Source organism: Rhea americana, unplaced genomic scaffold, assembly GCF_003343005.1.
Source record: "Rhea americana isolate MKP2758 unplaced genomic scaffold, rheAme1 scaffold_321, whole genome shotgun sequence".
NCBI classification, from domain to species: domain Eukaryota; kingdom Metazoa; phylum Chordata; class Aves; order Rheiformes; family Rheidae; genus Rhea; species Rhea americana.
Genome location: NW_028186448.1, coordinates 322,042 through 337,234, shown reverse-complemented (window position 1 = coordinate 337,234; position 15,193 = coordinate 322,042). Strand labels below are relative to the sequence as shown.

Below are 15,193 nucleotides of genomic sequence, written 5' to 3'. Positions count from 1 at the left end.
GCGGCCTCCTGACTGGTCACTCGGCCCCGCCAATCCCGGCGCTGGGGCCGGCGCTCGGGGGCTCCATATTGGCTGCTCGCACTCACCGTGCCTCGCTCCCCCGGTTCGGGTCCCGCGCTGATTGGCTCCGCTACCGGCCCCCGAAACCCAATCAGCGCCTCCACTCAGCCGCCGCGCAAAATGGCGCCCAACCCCGAACAAAGGCAGGGGAGGGGGCGTGCGCGCGCGGCACAGGCGCACTGGGGCGCCCGCGCCGCATCGCCCCGCCTCTCTCGCCGCGGCCCTTCGTATAAGGCACCGCCCACCCGCGCCCGAATCAGCCGTGGCTACTGCGCCTGCGCCGAGGGGAGCGCGCGCGCCCCGTCAGGCCGCTGCGGCCAGCAACGCGCACGCGCCGGCTGCCGCGCCGGTCCTCTTTTCTCCCTAAGCTCCGCCCCCGCTTGTTCTGCGCATGCGCTTGGGGCGGGTGCGTTGGCCTTCAGAATGTTCTCGGTGAGCATCATAGAGAGGGYGTTCGTCCAGCCTGCCTAGAGAGACAAGCGGGCAGGGGCGGCCATTTTTATGTGACGATGAGTCTGCCCCAGTGGAGAGGAAGGATTGGGTTGCCTTATGTGGGGAGGCCTGGGGAGGCTCTTCGTGGCGCAAGGCCCGGCCCGGCAGCTCCTTCTTCGCGCTGTGYCTGCAGGTCTGGCCCACTGAAGGGCTTCCTGAGGAGATAGGGGTGGCTTGAAGGAAGGTGCAAGGCCTGTGGGTGCTAGTTGCTATGATACCCCCAAGGTGGGGCCTGCCTTGTACCTCAGTGGGCTGGAACTGTGGGGCTGCAGCAGGGAAGCTGGCCTCCAGTCTTTATTCCCAGGGGCTGCTTTTCCTGCCCCACATGTGCTATTGAGATTGCTGAGGCAATCCCATCCTTGCACCTTCTGTCACACTAGCTTACTGCCAGTTCAAGGTTCCTAATAACTCTTTCTGTCATCTTTTCAGCAGAAGAAGTCTTCACCATAGCCCACGTTACCATGGCCACCCAGTTCTTCAAGGATCAGGGGGAGAGAGTGCGTAAAAATGGGTTTTGTGGGCTACCGCTGTGATGTCTCTCTTTGAAAAGAGACCATGTCCCCCTAATAACAGGGCAGTTGTACCATGTTGCTTTTGTGGGGAAGGAGGCTGATATTAAAGTAATTATTGTCAGCTTTCCAGTGCTTTTGTGCTTGCATCAGTGATGCAGGTCTTGTATATCAGCACAGAGCTTACCTGCTTAAGTAAATATTTGGGGGTATTGGACATTGATGCATTAAAAGTATGCTGAAGGTGTGCACTAAAGTAGTTAAACTCTGTATTGTGTGATTTTTTTCCTTATTCAGCCTTGATTTTGTAAAGTAAACTGAGTAGCTGGCTTGTGATACTCATRACTGATCTTGTAGAAAAGAAATTGGGTTGATAATCCATACTGACTCATTTACTTGTAAGTTATTTTAATCTTGGTGCCTTGCAGTCCTTATTGTACAGACTTGCCTAATACCAAGTATTTTCTTACCTGAATTTACACTTGTGGATTTTTTTTTTTGATTTATCCTGGTGTTTGTGTTGCTTTTCAGATCAAGTGTGTTAAGGGGGACCTTTTCTCATGCCCCCAGACGGACTCATTGGCTCATTGCATCAGCGAGGACTGTCGCATGGGTGCAGGCATAGCTGTTCTTTTTAAGAAGAAGTTCGGAGGTGTACAAGAGCTGTTAGATCAACGTGAGTGATGCACATGATGCCCATACAGGAGTTGATGGGCAAACCTTGATTTCCAGCAATAAAAGTATTCTAAGCTACTTGGGGTATGAGTGAGATTAGCTATTGGATTCTAATTGTTTTTAAAAATCTCCTTGTTCTTCACTTTAGAGAAGAAAACTGGGGAGGTGGCAGTTCTCCAGAGAGATGACCGATATATATACTACCTGGTAAGAGCTGCAGGTAGCTCAGGTGCTTTCTTGTGACTGAGCTATATTAGATGTGATGGTGAGGGCTGTAATAGTTGGGGGGGAGGGGTTTGTAGACATTCTAAATAAAAGGTGGGAAGTGCATTAAATCTCTCTAGCTGTAAGAAGCCAAACTGACTTGTGTATGTGTATTTAGACTTTTAGTTCATAGAACTAGCTGCTAAATTACACCATTTTAACCTATGGAACTTAATTCTTATCCAAGTAGCCATTCACAGTAGGAGGTCTGAGTTTGCAGTTTTGGAGTTTAGTGGAATGTGTTTTTCAAAAAGAAGATGGTTTGCAGTGATCGTGCCTAAAGCACGGTTGACCTTCTGTGTTTGTACTTAGATTACGAAGAAGAAAGTTTCCCACAAACCAACATATGAGAATATGCGAAAGAGCTTAGAAGCCATGAAAACTCACTGTCTCAACAATGGAGTTACTGACATTTCCATGCCTAGGTAAGAAAATTACATACTGACATGTAAATATTTCAGTGTTTTTTAGGGCAGAAGAATGTTTGAAACAGTGGTTCCCTGCCATCGAGTAAGAGTCCAAGTATTCACTTTGATGTAACTCTTCTGTTCAATTGTGCAAATGAAATTTGTATTTTTCAGTGGAGTTAAACCATAGCAAAACATTCAGACTTGATTATTTCTGCTTTTTAACTGCATTATGTTGTTTTGTGGTGAGCTGAGTTAGTGCTATATAAAAAATGGTAGCTGTTTGAAAGGCTAGTTGTTTCCAGCAAGCTCCAAAAGAGCTCATGATAGCTGTTTTGGTGTCTTATTTTCCAGGATTGGATGTGGACTTGACCGCCTGGACTGGAATAAAGTTTCAGCAATACTTGGGGAAGTGTTTGAAGACACAGATATTAAGATCACAGTTTACACTCTGTGATCAAAACACTGTAAAGATAGCCTTATTTCCCTTGCTTTCAGGAGTGTCAACTTAACTGGTGGGGGAGGAAACTGCATGCTGAGGACCTTCTTCTGAGCATAGCTCACTGTTTTGTTGTCAATGGCAGTAGCTTTAAAAAGACAAACAAAACCCAGMGTAGCTAGTTTGGGATGTGGTATTAAGAGATGCTGTGAAGAAGGCAAGGGTCTTGTGGGAGCGCTCGRGGAGTTTATGGTGTGCCCTAGCAATCCACCAGATGTCACTGGTTATCCACCTTGCACCTGCATGCACTGGAGCCTCTGCTTAAAGTTGACGGTCCCCATGTGGAGTGAAATTAGAGCTGTCTAGCGCTTTGATACCTGTTGGTTTGTTGTTCTGGTTCATAATGATGAGCTGTGGAGCCCCTGTGACTTTAAAATAAAGTTCTTGCAATGTTCATATACAGAATACAGGTTATATGCTTTGTTCTTTAAAGGATTATAAATTAATTTTCTGGGCATAGAGAATTTTTTTTATGAGACTGTACTTGCTAAGAACCATGCTGTCCATATTAAGTAAATAGCTTTTCAGTACTATGCTGTCAGATCGGAGCACAGTCGTTGTGAAAAACCGTATCAATGCCTGTGAAAAACCATACCAAYGCCTGTATTTATTGTAGCTGTATTCTAGAGGAAAGCTGAGTTTTGAAAGAGAAARCTGTAGATGTAGGGAAAATGCCTAGTAGGTGCATATAATTGAAGTCTGCAGAACTCAATTTTCTGAGAGTCCTTACATACGAAGTTCTGATGTGCTTTAAAAGGTTGTAGTGCTGAAGTAACTGAAGTAACAGGTTGGTTTTCATACTTATTTTTTTAACTGCATTTGTGGTTTAGCTGTTATATCTGGTTTGGTGTCTGATGTTACCAAATTGCAAAAGCAATTCAGTAAGTAGCATGCTTAATTCATCAGACCATTGGTAAACATTTGGTTCTTTGGAAAGTTTCCTCCTAGTACTGAAGGACTGGCATATGATTTTGCTATCCTTTATTCCTTTCTCCCTCCTGCCCCACCTAACCCCATAATAACAAATCTTTCAATTTCCCTTATACTGAATGCCCAGAAAAATGCCAGGCTCTTGCAGATAGGCTGAATGAACCTAAACAGATGAGACGTAATGGTTAGAGAAGTTTTTTTCATAAAAGAGCTTTCCTAATAATTACTTTTTACTAAATATTAAATGTATGGAGCCTTTTCTTTTTGCCTGAGCGTTGTGGGTGATTATGTATTGTATGTTTTCTTTGCGAATTCTGGTTGATGTCTTTAACAGCTTTGTATTACTTCTTTCCCTGATAGTTGACCATCCTTTATTTCTTTGTAAACTTGTTTTTTGGTAGGTAATTGCTGTAGCAAATACACAATTGTGGGAAAAACCCTCAAGCTCCTATTTGTCTTACTCAGTATTAAGTTAATCAAGGATGAGCATCATTGATTTAGTCCTTGTACTTATTTATATTTGGGTTTTTTTTATATCTAGTGGCAAAGGAATTAAATCCACAGTGGCTCCACAAAGGTGATCCATTGCAGCTCATTTTTTTTTCTGCCTTGAAAGTTTATGTCAGAATTTAGTGCAGTTGACTGAGGTAAGAGATAAGTGCAGTCAGCAATTTTTTATGTGTATCTAGCACTATTCAGCTTGTAACAGTAAGACAGAAACCAACATTAAAGACTGATTGAAAGAACAAACCCATCTGATTCGTTTTCTTAGCTAATGAGCTTCCCTGTGACCTTTGTTTGGTCTGTCTTCTTTTCTGTGCAAAGTCGTATGCCCCTATTTTCTTTCCCTGGGTATCTCCCACACTTGTACACACTCCTGAATATTTTTTTTAGCATATGCTAATTCTCCCTTCTCATCACACTGCACTTCAGCTATGAAATATTTCGTGTATGGCTGTCCCAGGATATCTTGCTTATCAGATTAAATTCAGGACCTCCTTCAGATAGAGAAAAAGGGATAAACACTGCTATACTTTTTTTTGCAGTGGCTACCAATTTTATTTCACTCATTTTACTTCCCCAGTTTTATATTGCAGACATCTCTGAACAAGGGGAGAAGATACTTGATGTATTTTAAATCAAGTACATGTTTTACTCGATGGATTACATCATAATCCCCTGCACTAGAATAGACCAGGTAGCTTTAATTTAAGTCCTAGTTCTGTTTTTTGGGGATGACAGAATAAATCCTCTTATTCCCCCCTTTTAGATGTCTTTCTCTCTAATTCTTAAAGTGCACACTTTTTAAATGCATTTTTTTTTAACTGGCAGCTTTGCTCTAAGATCTTTTTCCTACAATTGTCCCAGTATGCAAGACCCACACTCTTTCTTGTAGGTCCACTGCAATCCATTTAATTTGAGGATTTAACCACACAGTATATTGCTTTCTCTTTTCCAATCAGCAGAGGCAGTGCAGGTTTGTTTGGGGAAAGAAAAAGCAAACCCCAAAAGCCTGAACACCAAAGAGCTGTGTGGTAGATACATTTGTAGTCCATCAGGGCCCAGTTTTCCATGAGTTGATACTGCATCCTGCTGGAGTCAAAGCTTTGGAAAGCTGAAGGAGTGTCCCAGATGTCCAACTCTTTCACATCTCTTCACAGATCTTTTCTAAGTAGGTCCTGGGGGAGGGGAACATAGAGAGAGGCACATTAGAAGCTTCGAATGCTTCCATATCTTATGACTTAAAGTAAGTTACTGACACTTAGTAACTCTTAAAAAGAAATTTTGCAGTGATGATTCTGATCTCCTTTATTGTTTTTGTAGAGGGCTAGATTTTGTGGCAGGGAAGAGGGAGAGTTTCCCATTTTCTCTGCATTTCTTCACTGCTTTCATGTGTGTGCATGCAGGGAAAAATGAGGCATTCTTGTTGCATCTAGTGACCCTGTGTTTTAACTTAYTCTTGGAGGGGTTTACTCTGGGGAAAAGAGTTCTGAATCCTTTGAATGCCTGCTGTGGAAGAGCCCATCCTAGTATTACTACTCTTCAAGGGGCAAGGCACTGCTAAGGAGAATTTATGATATTTAGGCACTGGCAGTCCTAGCCAGGTACATACAGAAGTAGCAGTGGCTGAAAATGACTCCGTGTTGTGCCTTTAACAACCTGAAGATAAGAGGGGTCTGTAGTACTGATGGAAGGAGCTGGGTGAGCAAATGGAAATCCTCACTCACATGAGCTTCAGTGCAGAATCTCGGCCAACTTTTCCTCATAATACTGGAAGTTCTCTTGAATGTCTTCCCATGGCACGAAAGCCTTCGCTTCCTGCCCTTCCTCCTGTTCCACAAAGTTCTGCCAGACATACTCAAAGTCTTGAGGCTTCATAATCCTCAGCTTGCAGCCAGCTGCCTTCATTTTTTTCAGAGCAGCCTGCATTTCTGGCTCTTCCCACATGAAGAGGCGCCCTACCATGATGGTCAGACGCAGGTTCTTGTTCTTCCTCAGGATCTCGCTTATCCTATCAGCACAAGTCACGCAGGGACTGGAGGAGACGTACCAGGTGACATTGTAGCGGAGGCTCGATTCGCACTTAGGCAAAATAGTGTTAAAGAAAGCAATTTCTGCATGTGCTGCCACATGTTCATCTTCCAGATAACCCCGAGAAGTTACTGACTCTTTGCCTTGGGTCTCCACGACATAACACAGGAAGGTTTTGTTCCTACCTGAGCTGTATTCCACATTCCTGAACTGGAATTTGAAAAATATGGCTGGGAGGCGTTCCCTGTAGAGAGGGGAGAGGAGAGGATTATCTTACAAGCAGGTAATAAGGGGTTATAACATTGTGTTAGTTCCTGTGTGATATTGGACAAGTTACTCAATGTACTATGGCCGTATTTCTCCATATATTGAAAGGAAATGCCTTCTCTTGGAGGATAAAAATTACATTAGAAGTTACAAAATGCTCAGCTACTTCTGCCATGTGGTGAGGTTTCCAACCCAATTCTGACATCCTAGTCTTTTTTGTTTATTTTTGACAGACTTCTACTGGGAATTTCTAGTATCTGTATTAAGATATTTGAAGAGGAACTTGCTTCTTAATAGTATTTCTTGAAACTAAGCTATTTACATTTGGCAAGGTGGTCAGCAGTTGGCTTTTTTGCAGGTTTAATGCTCATGAAGCCTGAACCATCTCTCTATTCTGGAATGTTAGCGCAGTTCTGGCAGTACATTGCAATGTTAACTTGCAAGGTCTTTTGTTGTAAATTGGTAGGATGATTACTCTGGCATTGCTAATTTATGTTATTCTCAGTGCTTTTGCAATCTCGATTTCCTCTGAGTAGAGGCAAGTGTGACTATTTGCAGTATGTATGTGTTCCGGTTTTATTGTTCTAGTATCAGTTGCATACTAATATTCAGTAGAATTGTGTGGCTTTGCTTTAATATGAGGATGGGAGATCAGATCTAGCTTTACTATGAACAAGTGTATTTCTGATTGAAGTTTAATTGTCTCATGGCACTACTGATAAACTTGGCCAATTTTTTTCTGCATTTCTAAATTAACATACTCCAAAATATTAAGCTATTCCAAAAACTGTTGCTGTTAACCTATTTGTAGTCCTCTTTCACCCAAACAAGATAGTCTGCTGTTATTTAGTAAAGTTTAAAGTTAGTTYCTTAAAATACTGTATATAGCTCTTACTGCAGAATGAAGAGAATCATGGAATGGTAAGGTTGGAAGGGACCTCTGAGTGAAAAAGGAAAGCTGCATCATCTCATAGCACTTGTTTCTTTCTAACAGAGTACTAGGTTTTCCTGATTATCAGCAGTATGTTTTTTCATCCTTCCATCCGACATCCTTTAAGCACAAGTTCCTGTACTGATGAAACTCCACAGTTAGATGCTATGGGGGGACAAAGTGCCTTGTGACTTGGTAAATGCTGCAAAGGATGGGAATGAAGATTGCACAGAGTAGTTAAAACCAAAGTGAAGTAATGAAAAGTAGTAAAAAAAAAAAAAAACCCATTTCATTTATTATATAGTAGTAATCTTCTGGCATGTTGTACTCTTCTCATCTGAGCTTTAAGTGGACCTGTAACCTTGATATTCCCAGTGAGGCAATAATGAATCTTTGTAAAACAGTGAGTGTCTTATTCATCCCTGTCTCATCCATAGTCAGATTATAATGTCAGGCCTCTCCAGGGGGTACACTGAGCAAAGGTCAGGAGAGATTCTCAGGCTCTTGGAAATCTTAATTGGGGAGAGCAATGAGGCTGCAGGAGTAAGTGGCAGAGTGTCGTTCTGCTGAGGAAAGAATAATTTGAACTGCATCATCTCACAAGGTGTCTCCAGAGCCAGTGGAAGTGTATGGTGTAGAAAAGAGTGAATAGACTRCAAAATCAGTACATTATGCTCACTTTGTGTGGGAATAGCAAGTGAATATTTTGTTTATTTGCTAGTGGGAAATCCTGATTTGGGTCACAGTGAACATGAAGTGGTTGTAGGTCAGAATAAGGACTGTACGTGGAAGGCTGAGTCTGATGTCTTTTAAAATCAGTRGCTGTCTTCCTATACAGTGCAATAAATAGGGTCATGCTAGGATTGCATGAAATGTCCTAAATAGTATGATACGCTCTGCAAATCAGGATGATTGGCCTCAACAGAAGGACTAGCTTAGGGACAGCCAYTTGAGTTCTTCACTAATACCTGGTTGCAAGTATAATATTATATATTGCAAGCAAATGGCTTTTTACATAGAAGAGGATTGACATCATGTGCTTTCTAAATACATAATTTGGAATAAATTACATCTATCATCAAGCTGCTTCTGCTGTGTTATTTTAAAAGTGTAAATACAATTTTTCATAAATGTTTAATTCTACTTAAAATGCATCAGGAATTTCTCATTGCTATGTGTATGTGCCACTCTTGCTGCCTTAATGCATCCAGAAATTTTCTCGCTGCCAAAGTCCTGTAGYGTTTCTGGCTTTTGATAAGTTAAGACATAAAAGAACATCCTCCCTCTTTAATTTTTATGATATTACAGTAGTATCTGGGGGTCCATTTGTGCCTGCTGCAAAAATTCACAGTAAAAGGCCTGGACTTAGAGTTCACACTTCTGATTTGGATTTCCCAACAGTGTGATTTTGCAGTTGAACAACTTCACTTGGAATATCAGTGTTCTATACCAGTGAAGCGGCGCAAGTGTTGGTGTGGCTAGGTTGGCCAAGCTGTTCGTTATACGGAGAGGAAGATGATKAGTCTTTCCAGATGCAACGAGATACATGAGTCAATTTTGTTCATGGCATTGTATTTACACCAGGACTGTCTACTGCTGCTGCCAGTCAAGGACTCCCGTAACTCTTTGCATATATCATTGATTTGTAACAATGGAAGTTTGGTGTATAAGTCTGGCTTTAGAAATTATTTTAGCAGGTTTTCAGCTTTTTCTTAAAGTTTACATAGTTCAGTTCTGCTTGGATAAGATCTGCTCAAGACAGGAGTTAAACAGCAGAAAGCCTATTTGGGAGCCTTCCATGTTACCGCTGTTGTAACTGACACCATATTAATGGGGCTGAGAAGCGGTAGTATAGATASAGCCTTTTATTTTGATTAATGAACAAATAAATCATACTGTTTTGGCATGATTTGGTCTGTGGTTTCCTGGTTTGCACTGAGAGTTGGCACAAGCCTAGATAATGGAAGTATGTACTAGCATGCACAAAGTCTAAACTATCCAGCAAGACTACTTTTAACAACCTTTTACATCTTTTTCTTAGTGTTGTGACCTTCCCCTTGATTTTTAGATGACTTAAGTTACCTGTTAAGAGCTAGCCTCTTTTCCTTTAAGAAGAATTGCAAAATTTTCACTGATTTCATTAAAGAGCTTTATAAGATTGTAATTTAGCATGGTATCTTTTTTCCCTGAACAGTGTAAGGTCCTTTCCTTCTGTTCTTTGAGACTTAGGAGTCTGTATATATACATACATACATACACACACATACACACACACACACATATATATATCCTCCTAAGAATAGCACTTCTCCTGCTTTATATCCTAGGTAATTAATGATTCCCTTTGAAAGTCCAGCTGTGTTGGGTCTGACATAAGCCACCCATTGCGCTGTTTCAAAAATAAGTTTGTGAGGCTGCAATAAGTTGTTTTAAAATAATAGATCTTATGTGTTCAAATGTAGCACATCAGTGTCACATGGGTGTTAAATTAAGAATGAACTCGCTTGACTGCAAAGCAGTCACATTAGTGAGGAAATTGAGTGCGTTTGTTCAGATGAACGTTTTAAACATGAGTGATCTGATCCAGAATATGTTGTCTCAAAGGTGTGCTTAGACAGACCTTGTAGACAGATCTTATTGTTTATCATCTAGGCATGTCTAAGAATATCCGGGACGTCCACCTAAATCTGTCCTTGCGWTATGGACTGTGCATCAGTTCAATTAATAAGTTTCCAGTAAAGAAGACAGACAAAGCTAAGGGCTCTTTCCAAGCCTCTGAGTAGCTGACTAAGAGCTTGGAAACATTGCTGATTGTGGATACATGAGGCAAACAAGGAGCAGTGTGTACTAGTCCACAAGGATCTGTTTAATCCCATGTAAATCAGAGCAGGGAGGACATTCCAGCACAAGTTTAAATTGTAAACATCTGTCCTGACAGGACTTAGCTAAGTCACCACCCTGTGACTTGCTGCCTCTCTTCTCAACTGTGGAGCTTTGGATGAGTTTTATCTATCCCTCTCACAAATTTCATTCCGCAGCAAGTGATTCAGCAGTGAAAGGCTGGGAAAGAACAAGCCATGTGTACCGTAAGACTGCATGCATACTTAGATGGTGTGTGTTGCACAGTCTGACCTTAGAGTTACAGCAGATGATCCCAATGACTGATTAAAAAATGAAGTACAATGTTGCTGTTCATCTGGGTATATAAAAACACTTTACAAGCAACTGAGCGTTAAAATACATCCTGAAGTGTCCATGCTAGCTAATATATTAAAAGTCTGCTTCTTTGGAAACTTGAGTCTAGCTTTGACTAGCCTACTGGCTGTTCCTAAGTAAATCACTCATTCTTGGCAAGACTGTTTGCCCATGTTTGAATGACAGGTGGTGTATGCACTTTAATATTATCCCCATTCACAAATAAGTTTTTGTTCCAAGGTCAGGGAAAGATAATGCTAACGAAATAGGAAATCCAATTTTCATTCTCATATTCTCCCAGGATCTCTACCACTGTAGATGCTAGACTTAACAAATTGTGTCACCTTGCATGTGATTCTGCAATTTATTAAAATACACAAATATCAGATATTTCTGTGACTAMGCTAATTGTTTTTCTGCTTTTGATTTTGTGAAATCACGGAGGTAGAGAGTTATTCTTGCCATTTCTCTCTCTTTGGTAAAGGCATCATATTCAGTGCAAAACTTGCATAGGAGATTTATGTATGTGGAACTCTTTAAAAGATCATTTATAGGCACTGAACAGTCACAATACTCTAATAATCCTCTGGTCCAATGATGGGATGCAGGTGGTTATACAGCTTGCTTACAGTGTAGGGGGAAGGTAAAAGCTGAAATATTTATATTAGCACTTCTCTGGTGATCTTCACTCTTCATCCAAGTGCTTGCCCTGAGTAACAAAACTCTTTTATGATCTTTACGAATCACGTGAAGATGAAAAAGATTCAGACTTTATGGCAGAAACATCAATCCCAAAGAATGCTATTRGACTGAACAGATAATGTGCTTTTAAGCTTGTTGCAATAAGGTAGGCTGGAGGAGGGCAGCAGCTACCAGTCTGTTCTGCCCAGCATGTCCCTCACACTATTGCATTCTGGTGAGAGATGAGAACGAGAACTTCCAATGATAAAATAAAAACGTGGAATGGCCTAAAGGATGCTATAAACCAGTAGGACATATTCTTTAAATTTAAATAGCTGTTAAAAAACATTTTTTTTCAATATGTATTTGTACTATGGAGTTAGGTTATTTAAGCCTATAAAACAGTGTCCTCCTTTTGCTTGCTCTTTGACAGCTATTCACAAATAAATATACCCATGCTGGGCTCACTGGTTATGGAAAGTCTGTAATGATCAATTATAACAGGAGCCAAGGATTTGTCACCTCTATAAGGAGCCTCATTTACACCCCAGGAGAAGTGTAAATAAATGTGTCCACTTAAGTGTCATGAAATTTGCACAGCCAGAGCTTTTATTTATCCAGGGCTGAGTTGAACCAAATATTGACAAAAAAGGGGTTAATATTTTTAGGCAGGGTGATTAGGTTGCTAGTGCTTTCTGTATAAGCTGAACTCCTTAGAGCCATAAGCAACAGGCTGAAAACTTGGCTGTGTGTCATAAAATACTCCTAATCCAAGTACTAAAACTGAAATGCTTGAATAATACACAGTGTAATTGAATTTAAGTGCTTGGACAGTTGGAATTAATGTGTGTTCTCCTAATTTACATAACTGGCTTCACTGGATGAAAATCTGTAAATGATTAGAAAATCCAGTGATTACACTAGGCCAAGGCACAGCCTGTAGTCACAGGGTAATTATTAAAATGAAAGTAAAAATTGCTGGATTTTTCTGTACTTCTTCAAGGATCCTTTGGTGTTTGTGCTCTGCTTCCTCCTTTCTCACCATTAGCAGCTGGCATATCAGTAATAAACTAGTCATTAGAGGAGAGTTAGCCATGATTCCTGCAGGAGTTCACCAGGTATTTGTAAGCAGTTTCCAAATAGATTTAATGAGCACAGTATAAAAACACACATGCTGACAACTCTGTGGTCCCTCATCAAAATATCCAAATACTTTCAGAAACTTAGACTCCTGTCTGGCTTGGTATCAGTATATAGAATGTGAAAAGTGGCTAGTACGACCTTCATGTGTGTAGATACCATATCAAAGACTTCAACTCTTCCCTAGAAAACCTTTACCTGACACTTCCTAGCATCAGCTTTCAGTCTTACTGTAGCACGTATGCCATGGTGCAGTTCCAGTAGCACAGTTYACAGCTCAATTCTAAATCTCAGCAACTTTATCTTTCGTATTGTTCCCTTTCCCTCTGCAAACACCCATCACCCTTCATGTTCTCGCTCTTGGCTTTCCAGAGTGGAAAGTCCTGGCAAGTTCTGCAACATCTTATAATTTTGACAAATACTTTAATTGAAAGAAGATACTAAGAAAGGTCTTTTCATCCATGATTAGCATGGCAATTCCTATCCAGGTCTTTGAGGTTAGTAAGGAAGTTTGAAGTTAGAACTACAAAGGAATTCAGGAGTAAGCTGAATGCTCCAAACAAATAGAAACAAATAGATTTCTCATTTAGAGATTCATTCAGTACATGTCTAAAGTGAGTAGAAGCAGTCACCCTATGTATATTTGGTCCAGTGGCTAATACAAATGTTTTTTGGAGTCTTAACTCAGTTCCTAGCAGACAGATGTGCTTTTCTTAAAGTCACTGCTCCAGCATACATGTATTATTTCCATGACTGTCTGTAACAGTTACAGAGCAAAGGCTGCGAACAGTCTCACTCCAAGAGGTGGTTTTCAGAACAGACACATTTTAAGAAGAAAACTGTTTTGTCACCCCTCCCCAAGAAAGTAATCCAGTCATGTGAGAGAGGAGATACAGGTGCTGTCCTGCCTTATGCATCATTTTCAGATTTGCCAGCCAAGTTGCTTTCAGTATCTRTCTTACTGGTGACAATGTCACAGGCAGAAGGCTTCTGAGTGGGATTGAAGAGCCTGAGGTTTACATCAAAGATGGATAGAAGAAATCATGGTTCTGGTTTATAAATTAAGAGCATTCGTTTTGTGACTACTGAGGGAGACCAGAGGAAAGAACTACGCAGGGCATCTTGATACTACTACAATGAGCATTTTGAAATGCTTAGAGGTTGTGGATTACACTTTTTTTTCCTAGTTGCAGCTGCCAATTATGTGTTACTAGTGCACATTCACTTGTCTGTGGACTAATAATTATTAAAAAACAGTCCTATTATCACTATAGTCCCTTGAATTAGAATTTCATAAGAAGCATTTTAGGCAGGACTTTGCAGGAGGGTTAAAAATTCAYGAATAGGACCAGATTTCTCTCAGAGTTCAGCTTCCTCCTGGTAGATCTCTGTCATATCTGCCTCATTCAAAGACAAGTTCACTGGAACAAAAGGARCTGCTTGCTGCTTTGCAGTTTTGAAAATTGTCTGTTGTTTTGGTGCCTTTATGTGTGTTAGGCTCATTTGAACATCAGGTTTCAGTTGTGGATGTGGAGCCCTTGAAAATGTGGAGTTTTAACTCTCTTGAAAGATCTACTGCTTAGGTCCATAAACCAAATCAGCCATAGCAAGGATATTTTTTCTAATCCACAGACAGAGAAACTTTCAGATGAGAACCATTGATTATCCCAGGAAATCAATACTCAATATTCATCAAGGGCCCATTTCTTCTCTCCTGATATTATCAGTCAAGTGATCCCACTGCAGTCAGTACCRCTACTTGCACTGCAAGGGAATCAGTGAAAACAACAGCAGCAGACCTGCTTGTATAAAACAGATTTGGCTGGCTGSCTGCCTGGTGTGAATCCATGCTGTATAAACGCAGTGGAACTTTTAACAAAATCTCACAGTAATGAGAAAAATCTCACAATAATCTCACAACAAGCCTGTACTTAACACTGTTTAAGAATACACAGAATTGCACTGGCTTAAGTTTTCACCTTTAATTACCCAATATTAGAGCTGAGGCAGAGACCTTTGAAGATCTCCACTTCAGTCTCTTGCACATTCTTTACATCTAAACTTCTTACCCTGTCACAATTTCAAATGGTGGCAGATCTTCCCGCTTCACCTTCTTCTTCTTCTTCTTCTCCTCGCCTTCTTCTACATTGTCAGGTTCACCATTCTGGGTGTTGCTGGGCTCCTCCTGCTTTTCTGCCATCTTCTTGGGTATAGAAATACTCAGTTATGGCCACTGGGAAAAAGAAAGAGCAATTTCTGAGAGCTGTCTGGGAGCAGAGACAGCAGTTGGGGGAGGGAAAAAACAGAGCTGGGAGTTCTTGCACTAGACGCAGTTGTCAGGAGCTAAATATGGAACAAAGCAGCAGTGATAGAGACTGGATGGAGTAGGATGACCCAAGSCTCTCAGATGTCGCCTCCTTGCCTTGATTTTGCTAGGTCTTTTTAATGATCCCCCTTGCTTCTCTTTTAATTTAAGATTAGGTGACGACTTCACTGTGGGCGGGTTAAGCAATAGATGGAAAATCCTGGAAGGATATGTATCTGTTCATTAGACAGATAGCTGGCAAGATGCACAGCTGGCAGCTTCTTCATCTGCCTTCATTTGCCAGTT

The 15,193-nt window shown here is 41.0% G+C and overlaps 3 protein-coding genes across 13 annotated transcripts in view; 1 reads left to right on the top strand and 2 right to left on the bottom strand.

The window, feature by feature from the left end:
* NFYA (nuclear transcription factor Y subunit alpha) overlaps nt 1-249 on the bottom strand; it is a 16,338-nt gene extending 16,089 nt beyond the window's left edge. For 4 of the 9 annotated variants that reach the window (XM_085310611.1, XM_085310614.1, XM_085310609.1 and 1 more), the window contains exon 1: nt 87-248. The gene's annotated coding sequence lies outside the window, so the exon portion shown is untranslated. Of the gene's footprint in view, nt 1-86 lie in introns of all 9 variants that reach the window. The other 5 variants (XM_085310612.1, XM_085310613.1, XM_085310616.1 and 2 more) reach the window with 2 other exon arrangements.
* A 167-nt stretch (nt 250-416) lies between these two features.
* OARD1 (O-acyl-ADP-ribose deacylase 1) lies at nt 417-4,586 on the top strand. 3 transcript variants are annotated; one of them, XM_085310621.1, is made up of 6 exons: nt 417-492; nt 982-1,049; nt 1,593-1,737; nt 1,885-1,943; nt 2,313-2,425; nt 2,762-4,586. In XM_085310621.1, exons 2-6 carry the CDS (start codon nt 1,014-1,016, stop codon nt 2,862-2,864), a joined length of 456 nt encoding a protein of 151 aa, XP_085166747.1. In that variant the 5' UTR covers nt 417-492; nt 982-1,013; the 3' UTR covers nt 2,865-4,586. The 3 variants fall into 3 exon arrangements, with proteins under 3 accessions (XP_085166747.1, XP_085166746.1, XP_085166745.1); XM_085310620.1 differs by lacking the exon at nt 417-492 and adding an exon at nt 530-685 and having other exon boundaries at nt 985-1,049; XM_085310619.1 differs by lacking the exon at nt 417-492 and adding an exon at nt 531-685.
* Nucleotides 4,587-4,867: 281 nt separating this feature from the next.
* APOBEC2 (apolipoprotein B mRNA editing enzyme catalytic subunit 2) lies at nt 4,868-14,988 on the bottom strand. The gene is made up of 3 exons (XM_085310618.1): nt 14,652-14,988; nt 6,065-6,612; nt 4,868-5,515 (listed from the first exon to the last, which is right to left on the bottom strand). Exons 1-2 carry the CDS (start codon nt 14,780-14,782, stop codon nt 6,072-6,074), a joined length of 672 nt encoding a protein of 223 aa, XP_085166744.1. The 5' UTR covers nt 14,783-14,988; the 3' UTR covers nt 4,868-5,515; nt 6,065-6,071.
* Between the last annotated feature and the right edge of the window lie 205 nt (nt 14,989-15,193).